General features: G+C 47.4%; 1 protein-coding gene across 2 annotated transcripts in view; it reads right to left on the reverse strand.

Moving 5' to 3' along the window:
* Window positions 1–4587: 4587 nt before the first annotated feature.
* PLA1A (phospholipase A1 member A) overlaps window positions 4588–19954 on the reverse strand; it is a 39287-nt gene continuing 23920 nt past the window's right edge. Inside the window, exons 6-12 of one of the 2 annotated variants that reach the window (XM_012808417.2) lie at window positions 19038–19127; window positions 18094–18261; window positions 16696–16785; window positions 11944–12052; window positions 7520–7684; window positions 6584–6669; window positions 4588–4814 (exon numbers count right to left, since the gene is read on the reverse strand). In XM_012808417.2, the coding sequence (XP_012663871.1) occupies window positions 6585–6669; window positions 7520–7684; window positions 11944–12052; window positions 16696–16785; window positions 18094–18261; window positions 19038–19127 (707 nt within the window). In that variant the 3' untranslated portion in view covers window positions 4588–4814; window position 6584. Of the gene's footprint in view, window positions 4815–6583; window positions 6670–7519; window positions 7685–11935; window positions 12053–16695; window positions 16786–18093; window positions 18262–19037; window positions 19128–19954 lie in introns of those variants that run through there. The other variant, XM_012808418.2, reaches the window with a different exon arrangement.

Genomic DNA, 19954 nt, shown 5'->3' on the forward strand with positions numbered 1-19954 from the left:
AAAAAAAAAAGAATAAAAAGGATTATAAGTGAATACCATCAAGAATTACATGCTAATAAATTAGATACTATAACTTAGATAAAATGAAGAAATTCCTAAAAAGCCACAAACTCCTGAAGCTGACTCAAGAGAAAAAGAAATCTGAGTAGAGCTGTAACAAGTGAAGAGATTGAATCAGGGAAAAACTACCCACAAAGAAAAGCCAGTCCTGGACATCTTCACTGGTGAGTTCTATCAGTAAATCAAGACTGAGAAGAGAAAATCCTTCCTGGGACTATCTATTGATTCATTTTTTTTGAAACAGAGCCTCAAGCTGTCCCCCTGGGTAGAGTGCTGTGGCATCGTGGCTCATAGCAACCTCCAATTCTTGGGCTCAAGCAAGTCTCCTGCCTCCACCTCCCAAGTAGCTGGGACTGTAGGTGCCTGCTACTATTGCAGCCATCATTGTTGTTTGGCAGGCCCGGACTGGATTCGAACCTGCCAGCTCAGGTGGATGTGGCTGGCGCCTTAGCCACTTGAGCCACAAGCGCTGAGCCTATTGATTCATTTTTTAACAAATATTTGAGAGTACTGTATGCCAGACAGAACAAAGACCCTTCTGGCCAAGGCTTGAATTTTCATGGGGAAATCTGTAGTCAAGGCACAATGTGTGATCCATTGGCAAAGGAAGCTATCATGAGCTCATGGAGTCCCCATAGGACTTTATGAAGAGCTGGATATGTGTGCCCAACAACTGCTTCTCTGGCTCGGTCCCTATAGCTCAGCGGCTAGGGCACCAGCCACATAAACTGAAGCTGGCAGATTCGAATCCAGCCGAGCCAACTACAAACTAAAAATAGCCAGGCATGGCAGGCACCTGTAGTCCCAGCTACTTGGGAGGTTGAGGCAAGAGAATTGCTTAAACCCAAGAGTTTGAGGTTGCTGTGAGCTGTGATGCCATGGCACTCTACCGAACGTGACATAGTGAGACTCTGTCTCAAACAAAAACAAAAAAACCCTGCCTCTCTGCAGTTTTTTCCATCCATGCTCACAGCTCCTCTCTCCTCTCCCCTGCCATCCTACTCCCATCCTCTGCACCCCGCCATTGAAGCAGCCAGCCCTGCTCTTCCAAAATGAGTTTGCTGTTAATCATTCTGCAGTCCCTGGGCAAACTAGGAGCTGTAGGACACAGGAGTGGAAAGTCTGTCCTGGGTCTGTTCTCAAAGTGTGGATCAGAAGAGAGCAGGAAGTCATTTCCCCCCTCATCAACTCTTCCCAATTCCAGTCTCCCCCAGCATCTTGTGAAGACAGCCAGTATTCCCCAAATCATTCCGGAGATGAGTTCCCCCCTACCTGCCACAGGACCTGTAGGGGCCAAGCTTCCACCAGCCTCTGGTGTGGAAATGGCTGAAGAATATTAATCATTTGCTTTAAAATTTAGTGACATTTGAGACCATAAAGGCCCCTGTGGTCTGCATATTTTCTGCAGGAAACACTTTCACCCCTCTCAAAAGCCCTATAACATTTTTCTCATCCTTACAACCCTTTTCCTTAGCCAATGGAAGCTTCCTCAGGGTTTGCAGTGATACTGTGGAGCTGGCTGGCATGTCCAGGTCCTCTGGGGATTAACAGTGTGTGGCTGACCTGGTTGCTGGGCTGGTGTCCCGTAGAGTCACACAGGGCTCCACACTTGGAAAGGCCCTGCATTTGGCTTCATCCTCTGCTGTCACCATCTTGAAATTCTTAATTTTTTTAAATAAAGAGTCCATATTTTTATGTTGCATTGGGCACTGCAAGCTACATAGATAGTCCTGCAGAATTGCATTTTGAACTTTTGCAAGGGGCTTTCCTGATGCATTTCTGAGCCTCATTAGAGAAGTGATTAATCACCTGGCTCTAAAGCCAGACAGCTGATATTTGAATCCCGGCTCCTTGACTTTCTAGCCTTGTGATCTTGAAAGTTCCTCAACCCCTCAATTTCTTTACCTGTGAACTAGCATTTCCCAGGCTTCCTGAGAAAATAAAATTTGTTAACAGCTATGAAACCACTCAGAACAGTACCTGGAACATAGTAAAAAGCTTTGCAAAGTTAGCTGTTTTTGTCATGTGGCTATTTTAAGGTCAGATTGCTCTGTATCTTTCAGCAGTGTATCTTGCACTTGGTGGTGAATCTCACTGTTGAACTGAATTAGTTCTGCAGTAGTCTCTGTTCACGAAGACTGCAGTAGAGTGCTGTGAGCAGTGTGGTTGGGCAAGGGGATCCAAGCTCTGCCTCTGCCCGGCCATCAACAGAGCTTCTTGCTAGTTCTTCCTTTTCCCTAAGCACACAGGCATCCCAACTACTTAAAGCCAGGTTTCCCAAAGTATTGGCTATGTACCTCTAGAAAAGATGATTTTAGGTATCATATATACCCAGCATCAAACGACATTAAATCAGTTGGGCACAGTGGCTCACACCTGTAATCCAAGCACTCTGGGAAGCCAAAGTGGGTAGATTGCCTGAGCTCAGGAATTCAAGACCAGCCTGAGCAAGAGTGAGACACCTCATCTCTACTAAAAATAGAAAAAAATTAGCCAGGCGTGATAGTACAAGCCTATCATCCCAGCTGCTCGGTAGGCTGAGGCAGGAGGAGCACTTGAACCAGGAATTTGAGGTTGTTGTGAACTAGGCTGATGCTGACTCTGTCTCAAAAAAAAAAAAAAAAGAAGGAAGAAATCTCCTGGTGAGAGAGTTACGCATGTTTTACTTATTATTATTTTTTAATTTTTATTTTTTTGCAGTTTTTCTTTGGCTGGGGCTGGGTTTGACCCCACCACCTCCGGCATATGGGGTTGGCACCTTACTCCTTTGAGCTACAGGCGCCACCCTGTGCATGTTTTATATTCTTTCAATCCACTAGTTACATACAGAAGAAAATCTCTGTTCAGTGTATAGGTTTTTAACATCTCTAACGTACTTGCTAATTAATTTTCAATAAGCAAAGGACAGGTCGGGGACCTAGAGCCTTCAGCAAGCCATGGTATCTGGTTGGAATTTTAAACATTGTTATATTCTCATTGTATTTATTTCTAGGATTAATTTCTATATACAGAAACTGGTTTTCCAGTTAAGGTAATCGTCTATTCTGATGGAGAGCAAAATAACACGTGAGAGAGTCTAAGGAAAGGTGCTTTAAAATAAGTAAGAAGATATTAGCAAAGCAATGCAGGGCTGAGGTCAAAACCGAAATGGAAAATATGAGGACAGTGGAAACCCGGTCAGGTCAGTTCAATACCAATTAGCATCAGCATCACACAAATGAGGATTTTGATCACAGAAGCGTAGCATGATTTATACACACTTGGAAGAAAGGCACTAAGTTGCAGGGAAAACCGAGGAAGAAGTGTGTGCACTTGGCGTCTCTCAGGATGGAAAATACAGCGCAGCTTCATATAGCTCAGGGAGAGACTGTCTCCAGGGGGGTTTCACAGGGAACCCGGGTAGAGTAAAGCCTACGTATTGGGGAACATGTGCAATCTTCAGACATGACTATGATAGCGTTGTGCCCACACTGCCAAACAAGTTAAATTTAAAGAGGAGTCCTTTTATTGAATGGCCAGCCGGCGACTGCCTCAGTATCCCAACATGGGGTTTCTGAGAGCAGCCCTGAGTGTTTAAGGGATCGGTTTTTTGGTGTTTTTTTTTTTTTTTTTGAGATAGAGCCTCAAGCTATCCCCCTGGTTAGAGTACTATGGCATCATAGCTCACAGCAACCTCCAACTCCTGGGCTCAAGTGAGTCTCCTGCCTCAGCCTCCCAAGGAGCTGGGACCACAGGCGCCCGCCACAACGCCCAGCTATTTTTTGGTTGCAGCCATTTTTGTTGTTTGGCGGGCCAGGCTGGATTTGAACCCACCACCTTAGGTATATGTGGTTGGCGCCTTAGCCACTTGAGCCACAGGCACCAAGCCAGGGATCGGGTTTTTAACGCTTGGTCTGCATCCTGTTTGGCATGCAGGCTTCCAGGTGCATCTGGGTAAGCAAGCAAGCATTATACAGAAACAGAATTTTGTGGTTAGTTAGTTATGTGTCATACATCTTTGTTTTAATATTTCCCCCCATACATCTTAGTTTCAGTATTTTCCCTACCTGGTATTGTTTAAAAGTTAGTCCAGGAACAGTTGGTACCTCCTGGTCTGGTTCCCAGGAAGTTAGCCAAGCAAAAAACTTGGAGTGAACTAGAAGCAAGAAATTAAATAGTATGTTCCCATCTATCTTGGGAGCGAACTAAACTTATTTCATTTTTTTTTTTTTTGAAAGTTTGCAGTCTGGAAATTTGCCAGTAGTTAACTGGTATTTTTCCATCATAGCCTAGGCCTGACACCTTTCTGTCTTAGCCTAGGCCCACTAGGCCTAATAATAGTGCAGAAGATTAAGCATCGTTGTGAATATTTACACTGTATCCCCTGCCCTTTTGGTTGCATTTTCACAGTCTGGGTAAAGGCTGAAGCTCTGTCTCCTGGTCATCCAGATTATTTGGCCCAGATGGGGTAATTGCAGCCTGTAGCTTACATCATTCTTCCTGTCTTATTGTGGAGAATGAATCAACAAGTCAGCGGTTTCTGTTTTAAAGCATATTTATTTAAGGTTTTTTTTTTTTTTAAGTAAATTTAAAGAATAGAAGAACGCAAGGGGAACCCGAATGTAGGGAAAGTGAAGCTGTGTTCGCTCCCCAGCCTCATCCCCTTCGTTCTCCATCCACTTCCGTCTCGCCCTGTGCCTGGACCTGTTTGGGCCATGACAATGTGCTTCTTGCCCACTGGCTTCTGTTCTCAGTCACTGGATGGGCTTTGCTAGCTGGAGAATTAGGGAGGAAGAAGACTTTGTGTTTGTGGGGCCCTCCCAGCAGGGTTGCTGCTGGGGCCCAAAGCCCCCTCTGTCTTAGTTTTTGGTGCTGCCCACTCAGCCGTGCCTCTTTCAGCCTGGGGTAGTAGCAGCCTCCACTGGTGCTGGCCTCAGGGAGAGGCACTGTCCTTGTGTTTCCCCACAAAAGACTATTGTAAATAGTCCTGAAGTAGCTTCTTCTCCACTGCCATACAGGAATGCCTGAGGCAGGGTCATTTATTTAAAAAAGAGGTTTATTTGGCTCATTGTTCTGCAGGCTGCACAAGAACCTTGGCACCAGCATCTGCTTCTGGTGAGGAGGCAGGGAGCTTCCAGTCAAGGACAGTGGAGGGGCAGTTGGAGGCGTGTAGGGAGAGCAAGAGCAAGAGAGGGAGGAGGAGGCCTGGGCTCTTTTAAACAGCCAGCTCTCTCTGAACTAAGGAAAGAGAACTTACTCATTACCTCAGGGAGGGTACCAGGCCATTGGTGAAGGATCTGCCCCCTTGATCCAAACACCTCCCACCAGACCTCACCTCCACCACCACGGAAACATGGGGGACCAAATTTTAACATGAGACTGAGGAAGGGACAAACATCCAAACCATATCAGTCCTTTTTTATTCAATCTCCTAAAATTACCCAATTCCAAAGCACCATCTGTTTTTTGTTTTGTTTGTTTGTTTGTTTGTTTGTTTGAGACAGTCTCAACCTGTCAAATGATCCTCTTGCCTCAGTTTTTTCTAGTTTTAGTAGAGGTGGGGTCTCGGTCTTGCTCGGGCTGGACTCAAACTCCTGAGCTCATGCAATCTACCTACCTTGGCCTCTCAGAGTACTAGGATTATAGGCATTAGCCACTGTGCCCAGCCCCAATATCTGTTTTTTGTCAAACTGTAGCTAATATGGGTTATTGATAAAGATCAACTTTCTAGAGTGCTGTGGCATCACAGCTCACAGCAACCTCCAGCTCTTGGGCTTAGACAATTCTCTTGTCTCACCCTCCCGAGTAGCTGGGACTACAGGCGCCCACCACTATGCCCAGCTGTTTTTTTTTGCGCCCACCACTATGCCCAGCTGTTTTTTTGTTGCAGTTTGGCCAGGGCCAGGTTCGTACCCCACACCCTCAGTCTATGGGGCCGGTGTGCTACTCACTGAGCCACAGGTGGCGCCCAAAGATCAACTTTTGAGAGTGCTAAGCTCAAGAAAATCTACGTGTATTCCTCAGAGATCTGTCTGATTCCCTCGGACCTTCCAGCCATCCAGAGGGGGGCAATGGTAGGAGTTGATGAATAGTACCATCCTCCTCTGCACCCGTCCGCCCTGCTCTTTTTCAAAGAACTTCTTTTCAGGTGTTATTTTAAACAGAGAATTCAATACCTACTGTTTTCTCCAATCCTACAAATTATAAATCACTTTTTTTTATATAGCAGAATTCCATTACAATAAAACAATTAAATGATTCAGGTATTCCAGGAAGTTCTTTTTTTTTCTCTGTATAGGTTTCTATAGAATCCTGAGGTATGAGGCAATTGCAGTTAAGAATGAATAGGAAAGCTAAAATGGTATCTACGAACCAAGTTCTGTCAAATGAGTCATCTCTCCCTCCAAGGTAGCTAATTATGGGAAACATAACAAGACCATCCCCTTCCTCCTTAGTGGTCATGGTGGAGTAAGTTGTGCACACACACATCCTCACCACACCACCCTCAAGAAAGTCCAGGGAGATGTGTCCTACCCAGACTTACGTTATACACCGGCTATTTTCAGGTCATGAACAAAAGTCACGCTTGCTTGTAAGTTCACTGGCTCAGGTAAGCAGACCATATTTTCACTGAAAGAGAAGAGCAAGAAGAGGGCAGCCTCTTGGTTGAGGATCGAGGGCTAGAAATTCTGTGGTTTTTGAGTTCCGGTGACGTCTGTAGAAAGATTCCTATTGTCATCTGGGGCACCAGTTCCCACAGTTCAAGGGCTCAGGGGTGGTTAGACTAATAACAGAAATGCTGCCAGAGGCAGGGAAAAGGGGATGTGGATTCAGATCCACGCCCATGAATAGACCAGTGACACATTTGAAGTGGAAGCTAGGATGAGGAAATATGCTTGAGAAACCTTTGTTCCAATGAAACCTTACAGAGAAATCAAATATAGAAAACAGATACAGTGGAGTTTCTTACACTGAGGTTTCTTCCATTGATTTACCCGCGGCCTTTGGCTTCCATCCTAACCTAACATCCTCAACCCCAGATGGAGGAGGTTCAGAAAAACCCTGGGTCCTTATCATCTCTTTCTTTTTTTTTTTTTTAAAATTTTTATTTTAGAGACAGAGTCTTACTTTGTCGCCCTTGGTATAGTTCTGCGGTGTCACAGCTCACAGCCACCTCCAGCTCTTGGGCTTAGGCAATTGTCTTGCCTCAGCCTCCAGTGTAGCTGGGACCACAGGTGCCCATCACAATGCCAGGCTATTTTTTTGTTACAGTTTGGCCAGAGCTGGGCTTGAACCTGCCACCCTCGGTATACAGGGCCAGCGCCCTACTCACTGAGCCACAGGCGCCGCTCCTTATCACCTCTATTTCTAAGATGGTAGTCGCTGTTGATGAGAGCAAACCTCCACAAGCATCACTTCTGAGTCAGGATTGGTCCTCAGTGTGTGTGTGTCTGGAGCAGGGGTGGACACTGGGGCTTACTTGTCATTGATGGGCAAAGGGGCAGTGCAGAACCTTCCGGCAATGATAGTCCGGTCTCTTCTCCAAAGCTGTCCAGAAGGCTGAAACTTGAGTGTCACCTGGTTTATCTGGCGCTGAGGGTTGGAGTGGGCTATGATTGCTTTCCCCTGGAGTCGCTGCTTAGGTCTGCAGGGAAAAGGGAAAGGGACAGGGAAAAAGAAAGGGAACTTAATGAGGGTGGCTCCTTCATCTGTGCTCCTCCCAGGTCTCTGCTGAAGCACTGGCTGGCCATCACCCACAGAAGTGTTAGCTCCTGACCATGGCCTTTGATCACCTGCACTAGCCCCTTTGCCTACACACCTACAGCTTTGAATACATGTATGACCCAGAAAAATAGTTGTTGATTTTCAAGAGTAGATAAGTAGACACTACAGCAAAATAGGGGCTCTTGACTTTTCACATCTGGAAAAATGTCCCTCATTCTTGCATTCCTAGCTGGAAATCTTCAGTTTGAGATCCGGTTGCCTGGAAGTAGAGCCCTCTTTCAGGACATCGCATTTGGAAGAATTTTGTGCAAGGCTAAGTATGGACGTGCAGGTGGAACCAAAAACAATAACAAAATAGGTCTTGAAGCCAGACAGAAGTGGAACCCAGGTTTTGTCTCTTCCCAGCAATGTGGCTTTGGGTGAGTTACGAACCTGGTAAGGTGGATGTGGAGTCACACAGAGCCAGGTATGGATCCCAGCTTCCCCACACACTATGAGCTTGAACCACAGGGTTTGGCCTAGGGGCTCAAAGTGAAAAGGGAATCCAGATCGCTCTTAACCACACTCTGGATTTTCCCCTCTGATTCCCTATCAGTTTACAAGATTCAGGCACCACTTTGGCCTGAGCTGAAGATGAGGGAGGAATATGAAGTGAGTGACCTAGGGGGGCACTCCAACAAGGGCTGAGGGTCTCTAGACAAAGGCAGGAAGGGTGAGATTCCAGCGTGGAGTCCACTGGGCAGAGCCCTGAGGGAGTTACATGGGGAGAGGGAAGGAGCCCAGCTGGCTGCACTGCACAGCTAGAGAGGGAACTTGCCTTCCGGGTCTGCTCCAGGCTTCTGCTCCCTCCCTTCCCTCTCTGGGCTCTGAGGCTGCAGGGACTCTGAGAAAGGGGGAGAGTAGGAGGGCACTGCTTTCCCCTCTGGATAGCTGAGCCTCCCTTTCCTTTCTTGCTTCACACAGGGATGACATATCTTCTTTATGTTCCTTTTAGTCCGTGGTTAGTCATATAGTTTATTTCCTTTTATTTTCCTAGAAGCTACACATATAGCTTTGTTTAAAAGCTCTTCCCTTTTTCCCCCAGAGGTGTTTTGAAATATTTTGGAGGGGCCAGTCACAGTGGCTCAGGCCTGTAATCCTAGCATTTTGGAGGCTGGGGTGGAAGGATCACGTGAAGTCAGGAGTTGGAGCCTAAGCAACATAATGAGACCCCATCTCTAAAAAAAAAATAGAAAGATTAGCTGGGCATGGTGGCATGTGCCTGTAGTCCCAGCTATTGAGGAGGCTGAGGCAGGAACATCATTTGAACCCAGGAATTTGAGGTTGCTACAAGCTAGGCTAATGCCATATTACTCTGGCCCGGGGGCAGCAGGCAATAGAATAAGATGCTGTTTCAAAAAAAAGAGAGAGAGAGAGAGAAATAAGATCATTCTATTTAAGAAACTATTTGAATTGAGGAGCTTGTAAAATACAGGGAATATAAAAGATGCTTTAAGTGAGTAGTTCGGGGAATTGGTCCAGGAAAATTCTTCAATTAGAAGGAAATCTTGGGGTTGCCCAAAGCTACAGAAAGTAGGGGGAAAACCACACGTAACCTTCTCCATATTTCTCCTCCACCTCCCCTCCCCACCAATTTCCCATCTGCCAGATCAAAAACCAAGGAGTTGGCTGGGTGCAGTGGTTCATGTTGTAATCCTAGCACTCTGGGAGACCGAGGTGGGTGGATTGCTTGGGCTCACAGGTTCGAGACCAGCCTAAGCAAGAGCAAGACCCCATCTCTAAAAATAGTAGGGTGTTGTGGTAGACATCTGCAGTCCCAGCTACTTGGGTGGCTGAGGCAAGAGAATCGCTTGATCCCAAGAGTTTGAGGTTGCTGTGAGCTGTGATGCCATAGCACTCCACTGAGGGTGACACAATGAACTCTGTCTCAAAAAAAAGAAAAAAAAATTTAAAAAACCAAGGAGTTGAAGATAGAAGTTAATCACGTTCTGTTGGCTATCTTCAAAAGGCTTATGTAAATCTCTTTTGGGAAGGGGAAGCACAAATCTGCAGATGTCCATCTGAATTACTTGAGGAGCTTTTAAAATATAGCCATGGAGCCTATGCCCAGAAATCCTGATGTGATTGCTGTACTTTTTAGAGCTCTCCAGGGTTGTGTGTCATTTTCATGATACCCACCAGTGTTGATGTACCAATGGGCTACAGAGATGATGAAAACATCCTTCTAGAAGTCACACAACTTTGTGCTGATCTGCTGAAAAGTACTGTGCTTACTGATGCCCACCACACTCAGCATGGCCCCCTGGGCACCTGAAGGTCTGCACTGGAGTACTGCCAGCCGTGCCTAGCTTTGTGAGCTGGGTGTGCAAGGAGGGATGCTGGCTAGTGGCAGGGCGTTTGGGAGCTGAAACGTGCCTTCCTCTCAGGGGAAGAAACTTAGCTTCCCTCACAGCATGATTCATGGCCAACACTGCAGCCTGAGAATATTTTCAGACCCAAATCTGATCTGGTCATTCTCCCAATGGCTCCCTGAACAGCTGTCAGATAAAAACCCAAATCCCTAACATGTCCTTCAGAGGCTGGCATAGTCTGGCCCTGACCTGCCTCCTCAGCCTCCTCTCACACCATACCCACAGCCCCACTCAGCCCTGGCCTGGGGCGCCCCTGCAAATCCGTCACCTCTCTGCTCATCAGGCCCTCAGACTCGGTCAGGCTCTGTCTTACGTGCTCACACAGCATTGGTCCCTGTTCATAAGTGTACATTTAAGTGCACGTGCACTGGTCACTTCCCTGTCGCACTCAATCCATTCCGCCGCAGGCTCCCTCACGGAAGAGGAGCACACACAGATGGGTGACTGCTTTAGGTAGGGCTGCCAGAGGGTCTGAGCTCCTTTGGTGGTTTCAGCTCCTGCCAACAGCCTCCCCTGTGGACCCGGCTCCCACTGGGAGAGCTCCAGGGCTTTGGCAGCTCAACCCTTGCCTTTGCCTTCTAGCCCCAGAATGGTAGTGGCTCCTGCTGTTGCTAATCTCTGCACTGCCTCCCCAGCTCATCTCCTTATGGTTTTCCAGCTCTTCCAAGACACTTATAATCACTTCACTGTGCTAAATTCCTTCCCTTGGACCTCCAGGCATAGGCTCTGTTTTCCTGATTGGACCCTGACTGAGACACTGACATTATCTGATCAATCTGTCTCCTGCTGGCTTGTGAGTAACCAATCGAATGCATTTTAAAGAAACATGACTCCTAATCCCAGCACTCTGGGAGGCTGAGACAAACAACCAGCCTGAGCAACATAGCAAGACCTTATCTTACAAAAAATTAAAAAATTATTCAGGCATAGTGGTGAGTACTTGCAGTTCTAGCTACTGGGGAGGCTGAGGCAGGAGAATCAATTGAGCCCAAGAGATCAAGGCTGCAATGAGCTATGATCACACGCACTACTAAACTCCGGCCTGGGCAACAGAGAAAGACTCCATTTAAAAAAAAAAAATGTTCATTTATTGCTTATACTTCCTGTCCCCTGCAGGCTGTGGCTTCCTACAGCTAAGGTTCTTTGCTCTCTCACTTCAAGCCTAGTCCCACCAGCCCAGCAGCAGTTCCCAGGCCCACATCTGCTCCAACAAGGGAAGGAAATGATCAGCCCCAGTTCCAGGTACTGGAACCACCCAGCGTCAGGCCCTCCTGGCTGCTACCCTGGCCCTTTACCTTGCACTCATTTGCTAACTGATCACTGCCTCCAAGTCTGTTCTGGTAACCAACCTAGTACTGATTCTCCCTGCCAGGAGTAGGCCCTCCCCAGGCTCCTGGGCAAGGGACTGAGGTCCTCCTCCCTACTGATACCCTATCTGCTCCCTGTCTGGATTCCCGAGCACTGTTTCCTATCAGGTCCCCAGTTCCTACATCCTAACCACCTATTAGGACACCCCACTACTGCTACCTGCACCTTATCTGCTGTCATCTGAGTATACCCAGTGCTGCTCCCAAATCTGGGATAGTTCCCCAGCATGTGTCTGTGGGAGGGTCTACAGTAGATGCTGCCCCCAGCCTAGTCAGCTGGGTCCCCCCATCAGCAATCACACAGAGCCTGACCAGGGATGTCCACTAGCACATGTGTAAAAGGAAAAGGTAACTATCTCCTAAGGAGAGGGGTCAGCCATGTGGGACACTTACGTACGTACATGGTGATCTTGACCGAGGAGCTGACATTACAGCTAAGGAAGGTGACCTCAATGTTGGTTTCCTTATGTCTCGGCTTCTCCAAGTAAAACTCCACGAGGCTGTGATGCACTAGGAAACCAAAGCACAGCAGAGACTGGGCCAGAGGGCAGAAGGTGTGATGAGCAGAACACCCCAGAGAGCAGCCGGGATGTTGAGAATTTCTCTGGGCTCTCCCTCTTAGTAGCTGTGTGCCGTGAAGCAGGTTGCCTATCAGCCCAGGTCCTAAGTTTCCTCATGTATAAATTGGGGATAATAAAAATAGGTGCCCCACAGGCCTGAATGAGATTTAAATAGGTTAATGAATATGAAGTCCTTAGGACAATTTCTACATGTAGGAAACATTCAGTAAGTGTGTTTTTATTATGACTTGTAATGCATTCTAGCGTTCCACGGCTCCATTTGGTGACATTGTCAGAGTGGTATGATCTTGAAAGAGCCATGAAAGATCTGTCATATGCTACTATTGTTTGAATGTTTGTGTTCCAGAGTTCATGTTTAAACTTAATGCCCAATGCAGTGGCACGAAGAGGTGGGGCCTTTGGGGAAGTGATTAAGTCGTGTGGGCTCTGCACTTGTGAATGGATTAGTGCCTTGAAACGCGGCTCAAGGGAACCAGCTAGGCCCTTTTTTGCCCTTCCACTTTCTGCCACGTGAGGAGACAGTGTCCGCCCCCTCTGGAGGACACAGCAAAAAGCTACCATCTGGGAAGCAGAGAGATCAACCCTCACAGACGCCAAACGCTGGCACCTTGATCTTGGACTTCCCAGCCTCCATAACTGTGAGAAAATAAATTTTTGATCTTTATAAATGACCCAGATTCAGGTATTTTGTTACAACAGCACAGACTAAGACATATACTAAATAACTAACTCATAAAATATAGCAATGCGCCTCTTCCTTCCCCATACACACAGTGTCAGGGAGCTAAGCCGCATGTGAAGGAGAAGACTGTTGTCCTCTCTGTGGCAGCTGGCTGTCTCCGTGGCATCCATGACCCTCCGTTTGGCAGCCTGGATGCTGGAGTTGTCACAGTGGGTATCAACACGGATCAGGTGAGAGCCTGAGTCACATTGATACCCCCAGGACCTGCCGTCAAGAGAAGTAAAGAAGGATTACAGCTTCCTACCGTCTATCCTTTCTTCCCAAGGGCTGGGCATACCTGGTTGCAGTTTGTGGTCATTTTGGTCTCAGGACATTTCCCAGGCTCCTTTGATGATAGGGACATAAGTAGAGATGCAATCCTTCACTTCTTTCTACCTGTTTTTTTTTTTTTTTTTTTTGAAACGGAGCCTCAAGCTATCCCCCTGGGTAGAGTGCCATGGCATCATGCTCACAGCAACCTCCAACTCCTGGGCTCAAGCGAGTCTCCTGCCTCAGCCTCCCAAGTAGCTGGGACTACAGGTGCCCGCCACAACGCCTGGCCATTTTTTAGTTGCAGCCGTCATTGTTGTTTGGCAGGCCCGGGCTGGGTATTCGAACCCGCCACCTTAGGTGTATGTGGCTGGCGCCTTAGCCGCTTGAGCCACAGGCGCCGAGCCTACCTGTTTGTTTTTTTTTTTTTCATTTGTCATATTTTAACACACTGACCATCATGCCAGAAAAAAAATGTTTTTTCCCTTGGGGCCACAGTGTTTTATTAGCTCAAGATAGGTGAAGAAATATGTGAATCATATATGCTTCATGAGGCCCTGGGCTCAAAAATAGCATAAGTTAAATACAATTCACATGGCAGTCGGTGTGTTAAGGGTGAATTTCAGGGGGATATCACATAGATGTAGGTCAATTCAGTGGTGAGTTGGAAGAGTGCCGTGGCCTAGCCAGGCTCCAGGTGCTAAGAAACCAAGAACTTACAAAAAGGAAAGAACACCTATGCTCCCCTCTCCATAGAGGAAGACATTAGACGCCACACCCCTCTGTCTCTCGGGGTTGTTTATTAAGGGATGTGGGTTGTTATAGGCATGGGCAAGGTCTGAAGTAGAGAAAATAGTTGCAATCTGAGCTCAGCACCTGTAGCTCAGTGAGTAGGGCGCCAGCTTCATACACTGGGGCTAGCACATTCAAGTCCAGCCTGGGCCTGCTGAAAACAATGACAACAACAACCAAAAAATAGCAGGGTGTTGTGGCAGGTGCCTGTAGTCCCAGCTATTTGAGAAGCTGAGGCAAGAGAATTGCTTAAGCCCCAGAGTTTGAGGTTGCTGTGAGCTGTGATGCCACAGTACTCTACCGAGGGTGACATAGGGAGTGAGACTCTGTCTCAAAAAGAAAAGAAAAGAAAAGAAAAACAAGAAAATATGTGTAATGTGGAAAAATGGCTAACTCACAGATGCTTCAGGAATTTAATTCTCCGGGCAGAGTTTGATACATCATATTTTCTTTTGTTAGCAAATGTTATTGATTAAGAAAGTTTCCTAAGGTTCTTGACTCCCTTACCCTGGAAACTCCAGAAGAGCCAGGCCTAGTGTCAGGCAGGTGGGAAGTAGGAGTGAAATCAGAGCTGCACAGGAGCCTGGCTCATGTGGAAGAACATAGAACCCAGGGCAGCTGGTCCTAGGCCTGGATCCAAGGCCCGCCTTGCTGGTTGCAAGCTGTGCTAGCTTGCCTGAGTCAATGACCTTCTCTGTGTCTCAGTTTCCTCACCCGACAGCAACCTCTAATGCCATCTCATAGGACATGGTGAGGATTAAATAAGGTAAGGAGAAAAGAAACTAGGTGGAAAACTATTCTACAGGGGACAATACTGTTTAAAAGTTATCTGGTAGAAGATCCTCTGACCATGCTGGTGCATGCCTGGCACAGGTCCAGGGTGACCACTGTCCTCATGAACATGGTTGAGGTCAAAGCAGCCCAAGAGTGCTAGGCATGGGAGTCCAGCACCATGATAGCGTGGGAGTGGCTGGGAGCTGGAGCTGCTGGCTCTTGGCCCCAGCTGAACCTGGGGAAATGGCCCAGAGTATGCAGGCGAGTGGATGTCGCCTTGGCATGTTTCGGCAACCCTCTGGTTTTTGAATGGACAGGGCTGTGATTCTGGGGGCCTAGGGAGTTGGTTTCAGAACAAATATGAAGCAGTTAGAAAATTATGGCTCTGTGGATGTCTCTTTGCCAGGACCGTAAAGCACTTTTAACCTCCGAGCATTCCCAGGCGTTCCTGCCATGTGTACTCTTAGACACGGAGGAGCCCCGCAGGTTGCTGTGGACCTGACCTGCAGAGCAGGAATTAGAAGCCAGGAGGCCTGGTCTGGGCAGCACTGCCTCCCTCTCCGGATGAGACAACCCCCCACGTACTGACTCAGAGGGGGCACTGGGCAGAGAGTAGCCAGGAAACAGGCTGCAGACAGCAGGTTCCCAGAGAGGGAGAAAGCAGCCAGTGGGAGGTAGGTGGGGGTGTGGAAGGAGTTCAGATTTGGGAGTCAGAAGACCTAGACTGGAGTCCTGACCTTTTCACCAGCTGTGTGGCCTGGGGCAGGCCACTTGGTCTCTCAAACTGTCCCTTTCCTCACACCTATCTGTCAGTGGGTGGTCAAATGAGCCAGTACACATAAAAAGTCCACAGTTGACTCTGTGGCCTCCTTTGTTCCTAAGAGATGGCCATGAATTCTCTCTGGCAGGAAGGCAGAAACACTGCAAGGATTCATAGTTGCAGTGATTGCAACAATGAATCTCTGACTGAGGGAAGGAATTATCACTTACTGGGTAGCAGCCACAGTACTAGTGACTTCCCGTATTGGTGTTAGTGACTTCCCGTATACTATTTTATTTTATCCTCACAATTGATGCTTTGAAGTAGGTACTATTATTGTTCCCATTTTCTGCATAAGGACATAAAGGTTGAGGGAGGTTAAGTTAGTTGTTCCTGATCATGCAGCTGATAAGTGGAGAAGCTGAGACTCAAATCCAGGCCTGGTGAGCTTCAGTCTAAGCTCCGGCCTCCTTATCAGAGTGCACACAGCCTTCTAGTGCCAGGAAGATATAGCCACAAAGGTTCTTCCACTAACTTGACACAAACTGATCAGAAAATCAGCAAAAAGTAGGGTATCCTTATAATTTATCATGTGAACCAACATAATTTTGTCCTGTACACATAATAAAGCAGACAGGACCCCAGGAAGAGCATAAACCAGGCAGTAGTCGCCCTCCTTAAGATTCACACAGTGCAGGGAAGGATGATGGTTTGGCATGTTATGTATTTCATGGATTCTAAGCCACACTTTTCTTTCACCTTGTTTAGAATCACTGGCATCTGAGGTTCAAAGAAATGCAGTGCTTAGGAATGACAGTGGGCAACTGGACTGTGTCTGTGATGGGGAAGGAAGGACAGCCCCAGGCTTGAGATCCCTCAGGGACCCTGACATAGGTAGGCTGTCAAGGTGGGAGGCACAAAGAATGGCCACCCAGGGTGAAGACAGGAGTGTGCTGGAGGAGGAGGCCAGAGGGTACTCCTAAATCCCACACAGGGGAGAACTACTGCCAGAAGGCAAATTTCAGGGGCTGGGAGGAACCAGGATCGGGACATGGACAGTAAGATACCCCAAGTCATTACCTGTGCGGATTCACTCTGCAAGGAGCTGCTGCCCCACCCACCATGACAGCTGCACCCCCGTCCATCACTGCACCTCAGCCACCATGCTAGGCTGGACACAGCCCAAGCCGGAGCCCCAGCCTCCTCCAGCCGGCACGTTGGTAGAGCTGAGCATGTGAATTTTCTGCCTACTCACCACAGTATGGAGCACTGGAAGTGGTCATGAGGTAGACTTTCACTTCCGTGGGTAGCGGCTCTATCTTGACACCACTTTCTTCCATCAGCCCTGGAAATAAAGAAGCAGAGCCCTCAGGAGACTATTCCAAGGTCCCACGGTACCCAGCACATACTTTTTGACCCCCCCCCCACATTTCTTCAACAGACATGTACACTGTATGCTCATTCTGTGTCGTACTCTGGGGCGAATCCCAGGATATCAGCAACTCAGTCTGGTGATAAACACACGTGTAAACAGGAGGTGTGTTCTTTGTAAGTAATTATAAGAAATCTGAAAGTATGTCTCTAACTTGCAAAACCAATCTCTATGACAGGTGTTTTAATGGCACTGTGTCCTGCGCAGTGGGAAGTGCCTGACCTAAAGTCTAGTGGATGGCAAATGGGGAGAAGGCATCCTGGGCAGAGTATGGTTAGGACAAAGGCGGGCAGGGTAGAAAACATGAGGTACATATGGGACCACAAGCAGCATCCTGGGTGTTTAGTGCTAGGGGAAGTGCACTGAAAGGTGAAGCTGGGCAGATGGGGCCAGGTGGCTGTAAGATCAGCTGTATCTCACATCTAGGGGAAACCGTGACATATGGCCAATGAATAGGAAATAATGTTGGTTTGTTTGAATGTGGGGAGCCGCCTTACTTTAACCTTTTATTGAGCTGGTGTCTATTTCATTCATGTAAGCAAGGACAGGCTGCAGCAGTTTGGGGAAGGGAAAAAGTGTGGGACAGGGATGGACCATTTCTGCTCCCCAGGATTTTTTCCTGAAGCTCCTAATCCTAGATAACCCCAGGATATTTACAGCAAAGCTCTGTACAGGTTAGTTACAGGCCAGATCCCATAGCCTCCCTGGAGTCCTTTCTTCAGACTGCCTGGATCTTCCAAGGGGGTGCCCAAGGCTCCCAACAAAGGGACATCCCTCCAACTGGCATGCAGCCACCACCAGCTCATGCCTCTGAAGTGGGTCTGTGTGCCACACACAGACTTAGGGTCTATGAAGAGGTGGAGAATGGCTGGCCCAGCCAGAAAGACCTACAGAAAGCATCTGATCTGAGAGTGGGAACAGGAGCTTGGACTGTACCATGTCTCCAGAGATTGTCCTGAGGCTGGACTTACAGGTGAGATACTTCATGTGAGACAGGGTGTGCAGACCTAGTGTGGCCACAGAGAGCTTTAGAGCTCATGAGGGGGAGACACAAGGGCCAATGCCTGCTCCCCAGTGAGAACAGTCTGAACACCTCTTCATTTCATCTCCTTTTACCCAGGTAGATGTACTTCTGGACCATAAGAGGTCTGGACATGAGGACGTGACAATTGGCAGGACTTTCCCCAAATTTCAAAGGAAGTCAAAAGGGTGACATTTTACCTATCCTTGGACAGGACAGCAGAAAAGGGTTAAAGCAATCTAGACACTGTCCGGCAAGGAAGGCCCTGTAGCTGCCACAGGGAAAGGCCATCAAGGGGCAGGAATTCTCCAGGGCACTGATGTAGAGATCCACAGCCCTCATGTGATCGCAAATCAGATAGCTGTAACCTGAACAGAAAAAAAACCAAGGTTTCACTCAAGGTAAATAGGAAGTCTCTCCGTGCTACTTACGCAAATGCTATTGAATTTTATATTTATAGAAGCTATAAATAAACAGGATATCCCCTGAGCTGCATTTTTAAAAATTAATGAACTTAAACTCAGGTGTATGAGGCCAGTGTGGACAACATAGCTAGAACTCACCTCTAACAAAAAAGAAAAACTAAATTAAAAAAAAAATTTAAGATCATTTTTGAAAACCATTTCAGAGAACTGTTAAATTTAGTAAATTTGGTGAAATTGCCCTGCAGTGACTTGATCTTTCAGCTACTAGCTTTGGGCACATTGGCTTGATTCTGCCACAACTGGGCTCTTTCATCGATGCAGCTGCTACGGACTGTGCCACACACACGCCCAGGGGTAAATAGAGGTTACTGACTTCAGTGATGTTAGATTCTAGCTTGGCAACAGAGTGAGACCCCATCTCAAAAACAAAGAAACACAAAAAACTAATAAATAGATATCAGCATTCTGAACTTTCATGTAAAATGCCGATATATTGGCTAGATTCATAAGAAGACTATAAGAAAACTAAATGATCTATTCTTAGTCAGACATGGATTACTTAATCCATTTAGCATGTGCCGAGTCAGGCATTATGGGAGGCAGCAAAGGACACTGTCAGGAAGACTCTCTGTGGCCCACACTGGCTGACTCATTGTGAAGGCTGTTGGCGAATTCCATCCTCCGGACTAGCCAAACCCCAACTTTCTCTGACTTCTGACCTGAATAAATGAACGTGGGACAGCCAGGTTGGTCCTGGCCTCCGTTGACATAGTAGTCCACGTGTCCAACAGGAATCCGAATACCCAAATCTGGAAGACAGAACGCCATTAACTTCAGGGACATGTTTTCTAGGTCCCACATGAGGGCCCACTGGCTGCAGAGCTGGACATCTGACCTCAGGAGCCCACCTCACTCCTAAGTGCTGAGACTTTGCAGCACAGCCCTGTGACAGTTTTCTAAAGGGGTATTTCCCTGCTGAAAGGAACTAAAGAACAATCAACTTATAAAACACTCATATTTGCCTAAAATTTGTTTTAATTCCTTTACACAAGTGATCATGGCAGGCTCAGACCTGAGAGCGGGGACCCCAATTGTCTGTGCTATTACTGTCCATCCCTACTGTAAGACTCTGGCTGGGTCTTATTTGTTTAATGCCATCTTCCAAAGGGTTCAGCAGTGCCCGGAAGCCATGCTGGAGTCCCGCCTTCCCCTCATGCCCACAGGCTGCCCATCACACACCCAGTCAGATTTGCTTCCAAAATGCATTTTCTGTCTTTCTACTTCTGTCTTTTGTGCCACATCATTTGCCCAAACTGTCACCCTCTCTCCCCCAGAACACTACTGCAAACACCCTCTAACGGCCTCTGGGCTTCCCCTGTGCCTCTTATAGTCCACCCCCTGGCAAGTTTTTTGGCGGGCTGGAGCTCGGTTTGAACCCACCACCTCCAGCATATGGCCTCACTCCTTTGAGTCACAGGTGCTTCCCCATAGTAAGTTTTTTTTTTTTTTTTTTTTTTTTGAGACAGAGCCTCAAGCTATCCCCCTGGGTAGAGTGCCGTGGCATTACAGCTCACAGCAACCTCCAGCTCTTGGGCTTAGGTGATTCTCTTGCTTCAGCCTCCCAAGTAGCTGGGAC

This window comes from Otolemur garnettii, unplaced genomic scaffold, assembly GCF_000181295.1.
Source record: "Otolemur garnettii isolate 467f Iridium unplaced genomic scaffold, OtoGar3 scaffold00089, whole genome shotgun sequence".
Classification (NCBI taxonomy): domain Eukaryota; kingdom Metazoa; phylum Chordata; class Mammalia; order Primates; family Galagidae; genus Otolemur; species Otolemur garnettii.